The sequence below is a fragment of the Hypanus sabinus genome, chromosome 9 (assembly GCF_030144855.1).
Source record: "Hypanus sabinus isolate sHypSab1 chromosome 9, sHypSab1.hap1, whole genome shotgun sequence".
Lineage (NCBI taxonomy): Eukaryota > Metazoa > Chordata > Chondrichthyes > Myliobatiformes > Dasyatidae > Hypanus > Hypanus sabinus.
Genome location: NC_082714.1, coordinates 59,233,169 through 59,247,407, shown reverse-complemented (window position 1 = coordinate 59,247,407; position 14,239 = coordinate 59,233,169). Strand labels below are relative to the sequence as shown.

Here is a 14,239-nt window from a genome sequence, read left to right as displayed (position 1 = left end):
ACTTTCAATGAGTTATTGTAATGGTAAATTAATTTAATACAGTATGCCTTTATTGTAGAAGAAAGTCATAAACTACAAAAGGATGACAGAATTTGATGAGCGAGATTAAGTTAGGAATGGAGATTGTGTTTTTTTATTATCACATGTAATGAAATCAGTGGAAAACTTTTGTCTTCATGCCATCCAGATGGATTTCAGACATAGGTACATGGAGTAGTAAAAAAGAAAACGGTGCAAACAGTAGTGTTGCAGTTACAGAGAACATGCAGTAAGTACCAATAGACAAAAAAATGCAAGGATCACAAGGTAAATAGGGAGATCATGAGTTCATATCGTGTACTTGAGATCCATTCAAGAGTCAGATAGGGACGTGCTGAATTTTGTTGGCCTTATGAGGAAGGCAAGACACTTGGCTAAAACATCCATCCACATGACTGGATCAGAATAAGTTGTTGATGCAACGTGAAATTCTCAGCCATCTCCACCTGGGCATCAGTGATACAAACGGGATGCAATCCACCCCTCTTTCTGAAGTTAATGCATTAGGGTTTTGCTAACATTGAAGGAAAGATTGTTATCTTAATACCATGCCACCAGGCACTCGGTCTCCTTCCTGTATCTTGTCTTACTGTCAACCTCTAGAACATAAGAACATTAAAGAATAGGAGCGGGAGTCGGCTATCTGGCCCATTGAGCCTGCTGGCTGTGGACTTGACTCCACCTTCTTGCCTTTTCCTCATAACCCTTACATCCTCTGCTACTCAAAAATTTATCTTAACTGTGTCAAAAATACAGTATACTTAATGAGGTAGCCTCAACTGCTGGGCAGAGAATTCCACAGATTCACTAATCTCTGGGAAAAGGAGTTTCTTCTCGGTTCTCCTAAATCAGTTCCCCAGTCGTGAGGCTATATCCCCTTGATCTCGTCTCACTTACCAATGGAAACAACTTTCCTGCCTCTACCTTGTCTAAACCTTTCATAATTTCATACTGTATGTTTCCGTAAGATCCCATCTTATTCTTCTGAATTCCGCTGAGTATAGTCACAGGTGATTCAATCTCTTCTCGTAGATTAACCCCTCAACCCCAGAATCACTCTGGTGAGCCTCCTCTGCATCGTACCCAAGGCCAGTATAGTTTCCCTCAAGTAAGGAGATCAGAAATGCACACAGCATTCCAGGTATGGCCTCATCAGTACCCTGTACAGTTGCAGCATAACCTCATTGCTCTTAAATTCAATTTCCCTAACAGTGAAGGCCAACATTCCATTTCTTGATAACCTGTTGCACTTTCAAACAAACAATTTTGCACTTCATGCACAGGCATTCCCAACTCCTTTTGCACAATAGCATTCTGCAAACTTTCACCATTTGAATAATAATCTGATCTTCTATTTAACCTTCCAAAGTGTACGACCTCACACATCATCATTGTGTTCCATCAGCTAGACCCTTGCCCACTCACTTAACCTACCTATATCTCTCTGCAGACACTCCGCATCCTTTGCACTATTTGTGTTTCCACACAGTTTGCTTTTCCACTCAATGTAGTGATATCAGCAAACTTAGATACCCTACAGCAGCCTCTTCTTCCAAATTGTTAATCTATATCATGAACAGTGGTAGACCCAGCACTAGCCCCGTAGCTGTCCGAGCACCACTGATTGTCAACCAGAGAAATAGCCATTTCTCCCAACTATCTACCTTCTATTCATTAACAGGCCCTCTCTCCATGCTAATAAATAAACCACAGCTCTATGCATACTCATGGATAAGTCTTTCATGTAGCACCTTATCAAACTCCTTTAAGTATACAACAGCCATCTGTTGCCCTCAATCCACTGTTCTCATTGTCTTTTCAAAGAACTCCAGTAAGTTTGCCAAATCCATGCTGTGTCTGCCCAATGGAGCTACTTGCATCTAGATGTCTCGTTATTTCTTAATGATGGGTTCAAGCACTTTCATGACTACACATGTTAAACTATGGCTTGTAGTTACCCACTTTTTCCCTGCATTCCCCGTTTTACAATTCGCAGGGACCTGCCTGGAGTTCAGAAAATTTTGAAAAAACACCACAAATGAGTGACCTTAACTTCCGCATTTCTTTCCACGCCATGATATGCATCCCATCAGGGACAGGATTTGTCTACCCTTACAGGCACTCATTTGCTCATCACTGCCTCTTTAGTGAAAGTGATTGTATTGAGATCCTCATTTCCCATTGTATCCATAAAATCTCACTTTGGCATATTAAGAAAAAAAAGCTATATTTGGCATATTTTAAAAAATGGCGCTTAAGGCTTTGGCCATTTCCACATTACACAGTATTAGTTCACCTTTCTCAACTTCCACGGGAGTATGTTCTCTTTAGCCATCCATTTCTACTTAATGTAATTGTAAAACCATTTACTATCTTTTTATATTTTGTGCTAGTTTATTTTGTAATCTCTCCTTATTGTTTATTTGGTGTTCCTTTGATTTTAAAGTTTTCCCGATCATCCAGTTTCCTGCTATTCTAGTGACTTTATATGACTTTATTGTCTTTTATTTCCTTAGTTATCCAAAGCTGGGTTTTCCTATCTTTATTGTCCTTGCTTTTAACTGGAATATACTTCTGTTGAGCACCATGAAAAGTGTCTGAAACTTTTCCACTCTTCCTCAACTGTTCCACCATATAGACCATGTTCCCAGACCCTAGCCAGCTTTTCCCTCATCCCATTCTTGCCTCCCTTGTTTAGGCATAATGCACTGGTTCTAAATCGAACTATCGCACACTAACTAGATCAAGAAGATTCCTGACTACAAGATTGTTAATTTTACCTGTCTCGTTGCACAGGACCAGAACTAAGATAGCATTTTCTCTTCTAGGTTCACTAGTATGCTGTTGAAGAAAGCCATTACAATTACATTACATTGCCTTAACCAACTTGATTAGCCCAATCTATATGCAAGTTGTAGTCCCCTGTGACAACTGCTTTACCGTTCTTATATGCATCAGATATTTATTGGTTTATAGCCCAAGTCACTGTTATTATTACATGGTGAGCTATGGACAGCTCCCACCAGTGATTTTTGTTTTCCCCTTTATGTATTTCTAATTCCTATCTAGATGGTCTCAACATTCTGCTCCTTAGATCTTGTATCATCTCTCCAATTACCCTGAACTTACCCTTAATTAAGAGCCAACCCACCTTCCTGCCCATCCTTCTGTATTGGGTATTTAATTCCCAATCATTTCCACTCTGCCGCCACATTTCTGTGATGACCACTGAATCATACCACTTTATACAGACTTGCGCCTCAATTTCACTGACCTTGTTTTGAATAGTACAAGCTTTCGGATTAAAGTGCCCTCATTGTCACTATATTCTATCTTGAAGTTAATTTTCTAGTAGGGATTCACAGTAGGACAAAGAATTATAATAGAATTAATGAAAAACTACACAAGAACAGACAAGCGAGTGTACAATAGAAGATGAACTGTGCAAATGCAAAAATAATAATAATAATAAAATAAATAAGCAAACACTACTGAAAACATGAGTTGTAGAGTCCTTGAAAGAGAGTCAATAGGTTGTGGAGCCTTTGCATTTGACTTTTCTCTACTCCACTATGACCTTCCCCTTTCCCAACTTTCGCTTTGGTCCCTGCATTGCTTCCCTCTGTTTTTCTGTCTAGATTCCTATACCCCTGCCATATTAGTTTAAACCCTCTCCAACAACACTCCCAATCAATTTCTCGCCCCCACCCCCCCAAACCCACCACCTGGACATTGATCCCGGTCCTGCACAGGAGTGGCCCACCTGGTCCCACATCTCCCAAAGCCAGGAATCTGAATCCCTCCTTGTGCACCACTGCACTGCTTAAACCCCATATTCATCCTAACTATGCTGATATGCTACTCTAACCTCAGGTGGCGACCCTGAGGTTATTTCTTTTGACATTCTACTTTCTAATTTATCTCCTAGCTCCTTCCAGTTTTTCCTGTGTTTTTGGTACTTATGTGCACCAGGACAACTGGCTGTTCACCCTCCCCTTCCAGAACGTCACGCAGCTGCTCTGACAAGTCCCTGACCCTTGCACCTGGGAAGTGACGAGAGTACCATTTTCTCTTTGAATGGAGTTTGAGGTTTATAGTTCAAGTTCCAGTATGCGAGTTTAAGGATAAGGAAGTTGTGGGCACTGATTATATAGTGGTTACAGTTGGGAATACTCTGGAGAACTGGAGCATGCAGATATCAGGGCTCCTTTGGCTATGGAGGAGGCTATAGGGATAGTGAGGGAACAAATGAGAAACTACAGAGATTTTCTCTTAGTGTTCCTAATAGCATGTTAAGCTAACCACTTCTGTTTATCTTCCTCTTCCACTTTTCAGTTTAAAGAAGAACCCTGAAGATCGTATGAACTACATTGACCTTATGGTGAGGCACCCTTTGCTTCACATTTGCCATTTACATTTCACTCCATGGATTGCTTTTGCCTGGTACATAATGTATGTTTTCCTTTTTGTTCCTTCCCTGACCCTAAACAGCAACACCCCTTCTTCAAAATACATGACGCTAATGAAACAGATGTGGCTTCATTTGTAAAAGAGGTTTTAGGAGATGACCCTATCTGAAGTCTGAGTGAATAATAAATGCATTGTTGATTCCTTTTTGTTCCTGCATCATCCAATGGAATTTCCATTTAAGAATTAACTTAGTTAAAGCAAGGCATTGGGGTTTATGGCTGTTTGTGCGCATTGATCTGTGCTTGACAGAAATCTCTGCTATATCCAGGAGATTCTGAGAGGTGTGTACTTGTACCCGAGTGATCATCACTAAAGCTGTTACTAGCTGTAAGATCCAAGATGAGATTCTGCAGATTAAAAGCAGATTGAAGTCCAGTCCCTCCTGGGTTGTAGGGGAGCAGAAAGTCCAGTGTGAGTTAGTCCAGGAGACGGCATAATCTTTGCTGCTGTTCCAGACCCTGCTGATTATTTCTTTTAAATGTATCCACACCCAAGCAGCCATAAACTCTTGATTCTATTCCTTGCCAGAAAGATGTTGACCATTGTATATATTTAAGTGAGAGTACTGCTTATAAAAAAGCAGAATAATGAAAATAGACCTTATTTTTGACAATCATTCATTCTCCTGATGGTATTTATCTTTCATTTGTTGCCTGGGTTTTAATTTTTTTCTGTCACTGGGGTTTAAACGTGTAGCACTTCAGAAACCATCAAGGATCTCAAAGAAGACTAGTTACTGTGAAAGCTAGCAGAATTTTCACCATCTGTGAAAAGATACATGATATAATGGCAACTATGCAATGGTAACTAATAGTCCAAACAAGTAAGTGAAGAAAGATCTTCCCTGACATTTGTTGCAAGGTTATCAGTCTCTAATGCCTCAAAGAGCAAGCTTGGATATTAGTACCCATACAACAGGGAATTAATTGGAATAACAATCAGAATTTCTCCAAAACTATTTCCAAAATAGCAAAAAGATTTCCACAGAATAATTCAGACCAGTGAGCGGTATTGAGCTACAACATTGAATGATGAGTGCTTGTTTCTGCTGCCAGATACGAGAGTTGCATTTGTTTCTTTCTGAATACGGGGATAGGAAGCTGCTGAGCAGAAGCTATGCATGTTTCTACATCACAGGTAATTGAAGGACGTGTTTGACTTTGTATGTTCCAACATACCGTAGATCCCAATGTCAGCATTGACTTGGCATGTTGTTGGCCATAATATTGGGTGTTGGTGAATGGTAGGTGTGTAGAAATACAGTTTTATGAGTAGATGCAGCAATAAATAAAAAGAGGAAACAAAATAACACATGATTTACATAAATTGGAAAAAATACACAAAAATGGGAACAAACTGGATCCTGTTGTCCTTTTAGGATTTAAATTTTGTGGTATCCCAGTTTTCTAAAAAGTAGTTCAGAGATTATTAGGATAACATTATTGCTTCATGGTTATTGCACCATTTTATTGTGTGAAACTTAGAGTATCATCTGCTTGTTTTATAAGCTTAAAGTATTCGGTCATTGTACAGAGCTTACATAGTCCTTTGCACTTTTAGATCTATGTTTAAGAGCTCCTGACTAGATACATACTTTAAGGGGTTGGGATTGCTGTGATGCTTTAAAAAAAAAGCACTGTATTTACAAAGGATGTAGATGTGATATCCTGAAACAGACGGTTCAAAAGTCCCAGGTTTGTTGTCCAGAATGTACGGTGAGCTAATTTTGGCCAAGGGTGGTGGGATGATTGCTATTTTTGAAGCAGGTTAAGTATCAAGTTCATAAACATTTTAATTAATCACTTACTGATAAGTTAGAGAATGGGTTTTAAGGTAGCTGCATGTGTTTTATCTTTTTAGTAATTGAACAACCAAGAGTGCTTGTCCAGTAACTATTTTAATGCTGAATTAATGGTAGTAGAGGGGTGATAATCATCTATTACAGTCTCTGTATTTGAAGTCTAGACATCAGTGAGGGGTCATCTAACAACTTACCTTCAAAGTTTGGTAGGATGACTGCAGTCAGGTAACTTGCCAACGTTAGGGTTTATATAAAAGCCATAACCATTGCACTAGCAACTCGTCAAGCCTGTTGAATCATGTGTCCCTATAAAATGTGATTCTCAAAATGGATTCCATCCAAATTTGGTTATGATCCCAAAGACACAGGCACAAGTTTATTTTGTGGATACTTGGTTACCATTGGTGAGCTATAGGCAGATGTCCTGACTGGGGAAATATGGGTTTGCTGGTGGGACAGAAGCTTTGGTTCTGGTGCCAGTTGTGAAGAGTTTGGTTGTGGAAGTGGTGAAATGCACCACATTGGATTAAGACGTAACAAGGGGTCTGAGGAACCTACAGTTTATCCAGGAGAAAACATTCCTGAAACCTGATTGTCTCGCAAGCAGCTGTAGAAATAGACCATAGTACACAAGTCAAATTCTGCCAAGATTCATTTAGTAAAGGGCAGCTTGAAGCACAAGTTGAGCAAATGCAAAGCAGCCACTGCCTTCTTTGGGCAAGCTCGCTAGACATGGACTTAAGTCATAACCAATGCGGTAGCTGGCACAGAATGTGTGTGCAAATGCAGCCTGCTAATTTGAACCCTCCACCATCATACAATTTTAAAACAGGCATAGCATAATCCAATTTTTAGACCCCTATTTTTAGGACATTGGGCAAATAAAAGCAATTGTTGCAATCCTTTTAAATATAGTTTAATTCCCAGTGATGTTATTTTATACTTTAAATTTTGCCAAAGAAAATATTTTTAAAGTTCTGCATGGGTATGGAATATACTTGTTATGAATAGATGTATCTAGATTCTAATGTGAATGTTGCTTAGTTTATTGTAGGCTTGTGTCACACTGAAATGTACAGTCTGGGCAACCTGCTTATTGTAACTGTCACCAATTAATTCTTTAGTTTCCATTGGTTTTAAAGGTAATTCTGGGAATTTTGTGGGACATTAATAATATATGTAGCTTTACATTTCAAAACGTACTTGAAGCTTCATTTACATTTTGTAAACTATAAACTACTAAAGTATTTAACGTGGCTACATTCAGCTGTATATAGTCCATAGATACTTAAAGAATTTACCTTTTTATGAAATTATAGAGGAATAATTTTACATGGATTCTTTTCTACTTCAGAATGGAAATATACTTGCAAAAGGTCTTTGAGGATTTTTAAAGAATTCTGTATTTTGGGTCCCTAAACCTAACACAGGGAAAATACAATTTGCTATGTTTGCAACAATTCTGCATTAATATAATACTTCAGCCAAATTCACATATTTTCTATTATGTGGGCATATTTATAACTATTTCTCCATAATTGAACCAGATATTCAGAAATGGCATCTTCATTTGTGATGAAGTGGGAAACCGAGACTTTTATCTGGAGGTCAAATTAACATCAAAACAAGAGATATAAAAGCCAAAGATGGTATAGCAATGACCACTAATAACCTGTGTTCACCTGATGGAAACAGATGTATGGTAAATGTGCTTTATGAATATCAATAAAACACTATTTACATGGAATTTGATATACAAAACCTTTTGATGTTTTAGAAATTACAATCATGCATTATTGCAATTGTTATTGGATATTGTTAAATATTCTTTTGGCTGGTTGTTTCTGAAATACCAATCACTGTAAGAAAGTAAAGGAATTTGCATTATCAGAGTATCCTGAGTCGGGTTCTTCAACTGGCATAAAACCATTGGAATTAGATTTTGAAGCTGAGTTGTTTGCCCATTAACTTTTGATAGACATTTTTTTAAAAACATAGAAAGCTTACAGCACAGTACAAGCCCTTCGGCCCACAAAGCTGTGCTGAACATGTCCTTACTTTAGAAATTACCTGGGGTTACCCATTGCCCTTTATTTTTCTAAGCTCCATGTACCTGTCCAGGAGTCTCTTAAAAGATCCTATGATATCCACCTCCACCACCATCACCGGCAGCCCATTCCACACACTCGCCTCTCTCTGTGTAAAAAAAAACAAACAAACTTACCCCTGACATCTCCTCTGTAGCTACTTCCTAGCACCTTAAAACTGTGTCTTCTCATGGTAGCCATTTCACCCTGGGGGAAAAAGTCTCTTGACTATCCGTATGATCAATGCCTCTTACCATCTTGTACACCTTTATCAGGTCACCTCTCATCCCCCGTCACTCCAAGGAGAAAAGGCCGAGCTCACTCGATCTATTCTTACAAGACATGCTCCCTTTTTTATTTAAACTTAGGACTGAGGAGGATAGATTGAAGTCGTTTTCTGTATATGGTGTTGAAGATTTCAGTCTTTTATTATGTTATTCCTAATGGAGATAATCTCCCTGGTAACATCATCATTAAGTTCTGATGTTCTACTAATGATGGTGTTGAGTAAGTTCTAGTTTAGTGATTATGAACACCAAAAGCCGGGATGCAAAAAGTGTCATTATATGGGACTGAGGGTTTCTGTTGGCTGCCTTCTGCAGAAATATATCTATTGATTTCACACAATGAATGCTGGTTTCCTAAAGGATCTTCCTCATCCCTTTCTAGTTTTACTGCAGCCAACAATCCTTCAATGTTTTTCTTCCTTTTGTTGAAAGTGTAATTTAAAATTCCTTGAAAGATAAAATCAGAAGTAATCAGCAAGGATAGAGTTGTAGTTATAAGGCACAAAAATAGGCCCTTGGTCTACCTAAGCAGACATCAAAAAGACGGACTCCTTTTATTTGATCACCTGAAGAGCCACAGCAGGCTGTGAGTGCAACTGTGGCAAAGCACTCAAAGTGCTGGCTCAACTCTTCCCTTTCTTGTGCATTGTTGCAGCTATTACTTAATAGCAAACATCTCCCATCTAATGACAGAGTTCACAGGTATTTGTAACCTATTTCTTGTGCATTGTTGCAGCTATTACTTAATAGCAAACATCTCCCATCTAATGACAGAGTTCACAGGTATTTGTATCCTATTTTATTGGGAGCTAGAGTTGTGACAGCATAGCTAGTTAAGAACATATTTGGAAATGTGTTGCTCTAATCATTGCATCGTGTGTCGAACCTCATTGGTCATATGCTGAAAGAAAGTCCACTAATCTGATCTGGGATGTTGCGATTTGCTTTTCTCTTTGTATTTTAATTCAATATTGCATTGTTTTGACACTGTACATTTTGTAGTTTGCTAATTAGTTATCTTGCTAAATGTGTGTGTTAGTAATATAACTGGGATGTATGTCCGAGGATAAATGGAGTGCAAGTTCAGTAGCTTTTATACAGATCTGTTCTCTTCCCCAGTGTTGCCCCATCCCCACATGTATTCAAAAATAAAGACTTTTTGTAATATAGAATGTGATGTTTTTTTAAAATATTATTTTGACTCGTTAATCCTTTTCAATTCACCCCAGTGTTAATCTCTGCTGAGCTAATAATTAGTAACTTTTTTAAGTGATGAAGAACCTGAAAGAATTTGAGGCATAGTAGCCATAGGGCAGATCATTCCTTTATAGGCATCCGTTAGTCTCGTGAGACCATGGATTTGCGCCTTGGAAGGTTTTCAAGGTGCAGGCCTGGGCAGCGTTGTATGGGAGACCGGCAGTTGCCCAAGTTGCAAGCCTTCCCCTCTCCATGCCACTGATGTTGTCCAAGGGAAGGGCACTAGGACCCAAGTAGCTTGGCACCGGTGACGTCACGGAGCAATGTGTTGTTAAGTGCCTTGCTCAGGGACACAAACACGCTGCCTCAGCTGAGGCTCGAACCTGTGACCTTCAGATCACTAGACCAATGCCTTATCCACTAGGCCACACGCCAACACATCTCCCATCTAATGATCATACCAAAGAAGTAGAATTCTAAAGGAAGGTTGATGTAACTGCTTAAGGGAAATCAAAGACTGCATAAAGCAAAAGAGGGCATATAATATAGCAAAAAATTAAATTAGAGGATGGGAAACTTTTAAAAACCACCAGAAGGCAAATAAAGCCATAAGAAGAGAAAAGATGAAATATGAAGGCAAGTTAACCCAACAGTATAAAGGAATATATTGAAAGATTTTTTTCAGATATATAAAGAGTAAAAGAAAGACGAGAGCAGATATTGAACTGCTGGGAAATGAAGCCAGTGAGGTAGTCATGGGGGACAAAGAAATGGCAAATGAACTTCAGTACTTTTCATCAGTTTTTACTGTGGACGATGAGCGGTTTGTCAGAAATTTGAGAGTGTGAGAGGCCAGATGTGACTGTAGTTGCTAATAACTAAGGAGAGAGTGCTTGGGAAGCTAAAAGGTCTGAAGGTAGATAAAGTCACCTGAGCCAGATGGACTACACCCCAGAATTCTGATAGAATTACCTTAAGGGATTGTGGAGGCATTAGCAGTGAACTTTCAAGAATTGTGATTCTTTTCAAATCTTTTTATTATCATTATTCAAAAATAACACAGGTACTTTGAAGTAACAACACTTACAATGCCTCAAAAAAAAAGAAATCTTAAAGATTGAAAATTTTTGTGAATTTAAAAGAAAACCTACTAAGCAAAAAAAGTGAGGGAAAAAACCCATTGGGAGTAAAACCCCGGAGCCATGGGTCATACAGAAAGCTTCTAAAAATAGACATCAAACCGCCAACAAGAAAGAAAAATATATCAAAAAAAACTTACAATTAGAACATGGAAAAAATCTATCAGTTAACTCAAATGATATTAACAAGCAAATGAGCTCCATCTCTTCTCAAAGTCAAATAAAGGTTCAAAGGTTCGACGTCTAATTTTCTCCAAGCTAAGACACAGCATCACTTGAAAGAACCATTGTGACAAAGTAGGAGCTGATATATCCTTCCATTTCAACAAGATGGCCCTCCTAGCTATCAATGTAACAGACGCAATAACATGTTGGTCAGACACAGAAGTACCATGGATATTTTGAGGAATTATTCCAAAAAGATATAAAACAGGGATAGCTACAGTGACACATGTTCTGGTGATGTTCTATACTAAAACAGTTTTGGAAGTCAGTCTTTTCGACAATTTCTAAAACACTCAGAATCAGCTTACAACCTAATAAATTGACTGCTTTTTAAGAATTGTGATTCTGTCCTAGTTTCAGAGGACAGGGAAATTGCAAATCTAACTCCACTCCTTGAAGGGAGGGAGGTAGAAGAAACTGAAGTCTAGTTAGCTTGACTTCACTGGAGAAGTACTGCACAGAAACAAGCCTTTAGACCATCTAGTATGTGCCAAAACCATTTAAACTGCCTACTCCCATTGACCTGCACTGAGACCCTAGCCCTCCATACCCAAGGTATCTATGTGCCTATATAGGTATCTATCTACCTATCCAAACCTCTCTTAAACATTAAAATTGAGCTCACTTGTGTTGGCAGCTCATTCTGTGCTCTCACTATCCTGAGTTAAGGGGAACCCTCATGTTCCCCTTAAACTTCCAACCTTTCATCCTTAATGCATGACCTCTGGTTGCTGTCCCACCCAACCTCAGTAGAAAAAGCCTGCTTGCATTTGCCCTATCAATACCCCTCATAATTTTGTATATCTCTATCAAATCTCTCAACCTTCTGCATTCTAAAGAATACGGTCCTAACCTATTCAATCTTGCCTTATGACTCAAGTCCTCCAGACTCAGCAATGTTCTTGTAAATTTTCTCTGTACTCTTTCAACCTTGTTTACGTCTTTCCTGCAGGTAGGTGACCAAAACTGCACAAAACTCCAAATCAGGCCTCACCAATGTCTTGTACAACTGCAACATGACACATCCCATCTCCTGTACTCAAATATGTTGACTTATGAAGGCCAATGTGCCAAACACTTCTTTTACAATCCTATCCAAATGTGTCACCACTTTCAAAGAATTATGAACCTGTACTCCCAAAGCCATTTGTTCTACTACACTCCTCAGTGCCCTACTGTTCACTGTGTAAGACCTGCCCTGGCTGATACTACTGAAGTGCAAAACCTTGCACTTGTCAGCATTAAATTCCATTTGCCATTTTCGGCCCATTTTTTTCAGCTGATGCAGATCCCTCTGCAAGTCACGATGACCTTCCTCATTGTGCAGCACACCCTTAATCTTGGTGTCATCTGCAAATTTGCTGCTTCAGTTAACCAGGTTATCATCCAGATCACTGATAAAGATGACAAACAACAAAGGGTCCAGCAGTGATCCCTGTGGCATGCTACTAGTCACAGGCCTCCATTCAGAGAGACAACCCTCTACTACCACTGTCTGGCTTCTCCCACAAAGCCAATGCTTAATCCAATTTAATGAAGGCCAAGTGACTGAAACTTCTTGACCAGCCTCCCATATGGAACCTTGTCAAATTTCTTGCTAAAGTCCACATAGACAACATCCACTGCCTTGCCTTGCCTTCTTCCAATTTCCTTGTAACGTCCTGGAAAAACACTGAAATTGGTTAGACTTGACCTACCACACATGAAGCCATGCTGACTATCCTTAATCAGTCCAGGTCTATCCAAATACTTGTATATCTGGTCTCTCAGAAAACCTTCCAATAACTTCCTCGCAACTAATGTCAGATTCACTGGCCTATAATTTCCTGGTTTATGTTTAGAGCTTTTTTTGTAAACAGCAAAACAACATTGACTATCCCCCAATCCTCTGGTACCTCCCCTGTCTCCAAGGATGATTTAAATATCTCTACTAGGGTCCCTGCAAACTCTGCACTTGCCTCGTGTAAGGTCAGAAGGAACATTTTGTCAGACCCTTATGATTTATCCACCCTGATTTGCCTCAGTGTAGCAAACACCACCTCTGTAATCCAAACGGGGTCCATGAAGTTGATGCCATTTCCCCACATTTCTATGGACCCTATGTCCTGAGTAAATACAGAAGCAAAGAATTAATTTCTGATCTCTCCCATCTATTTTGTCTCTGCATATGAATTACCATTCTGGTCTTCCAGAGGACCAATTTTGCCCCTTGCTATCCTGTTGCTTTTAACTTATCTGTAGAATCCCTTGGGTTTCTTCTTCGGCTTGTCTGCTAGAGCAACTTCATTCCTCCTTTTAGCCTTCCTGGTTTCTTTCTTAAGTGTTCTCTTTCATTTCTTATACTCCATAAGCACCTCATTTCTTCCTGCTTGCCTATACCCGCTACGCACCTTTTTTCCCCCTCCCAACTAGGGCCTCTGTGTCACTTGAAAACCAAGGTTCCCTTCACATGTTATCTTTGCCATTTATTCTAACAGGCACTACAAGCATTGTATTCTCAAAATATCGTTTTTGAAGGCCTTCCACTTTCCAAGTACACCTTTGCCAGAAAATAACCTGTCCCAATCCATACTAGCCAGATCATTTCTGGTACCATCAAAACTGGCCTTTCTCCAATTTAGTCTCAATCTGTGAACCAGAGCTATCCTTTTGCAAATTTACTTGGGGGGGGGGGGGGGGGAGGCATTGTGGTCACTGGATGTAAAGTGTTCCCCTACACAAACTTCTGTCATCTGCCCTGTCTCATTTCCTGATAGTCAATCCAGTATTGCATGGTCTCTCATTGGACTTCTACACACTGATGAAGGAAACCTCCCTGAACACATTTGAGAAATTCTATCCTATCCAGTCCTTTTACAATATGGAATTCCCAGTCAATATATGGGAAGTTAAAATCACCTACTGTAATAACCTTGTGTTTCTTGCAACGATCTGTGAGTTCTTTACAAATTTGTTCCTCTAAATCCCTCGGACTGTTGGGTGGTCTATAATGTA

At 39.3% G+C, this 14,239-nt stretch overlaps 1 protein-coding gene across 2 annotated transcripts in view; it reads left to right on the top strand.

Annotated features, from left to right (window-relative positions):
• Positions 1-4,665, top strand: part of LOC132399436 (dual specificity mitogen-activated protein kinase kinase 6-like) — a 164,479-nt gene extending 159,814 nt beyond the window's left edge. For both annotated transcript variants that reach the window (XM_059979760.1, XM_059979761.1), the window contains exons 11-12: positions 4,375-4,420; positions 4,531-4,665. In XM_059979760.1, coding sequence (XP_059835743.1) covers positions 4,375-4,420; positions 4,531-4,617 — 133 coding nt within the window. In that variant the 3' untranslated portion in view covers positions 4,618-4,665. The remainder of the gene's footprint in view (positions 1-4,374; positions 4,421-4,530) is intronic.
• Positions 4,666-14,239: the final 9,574 nt, after the last annotated feature.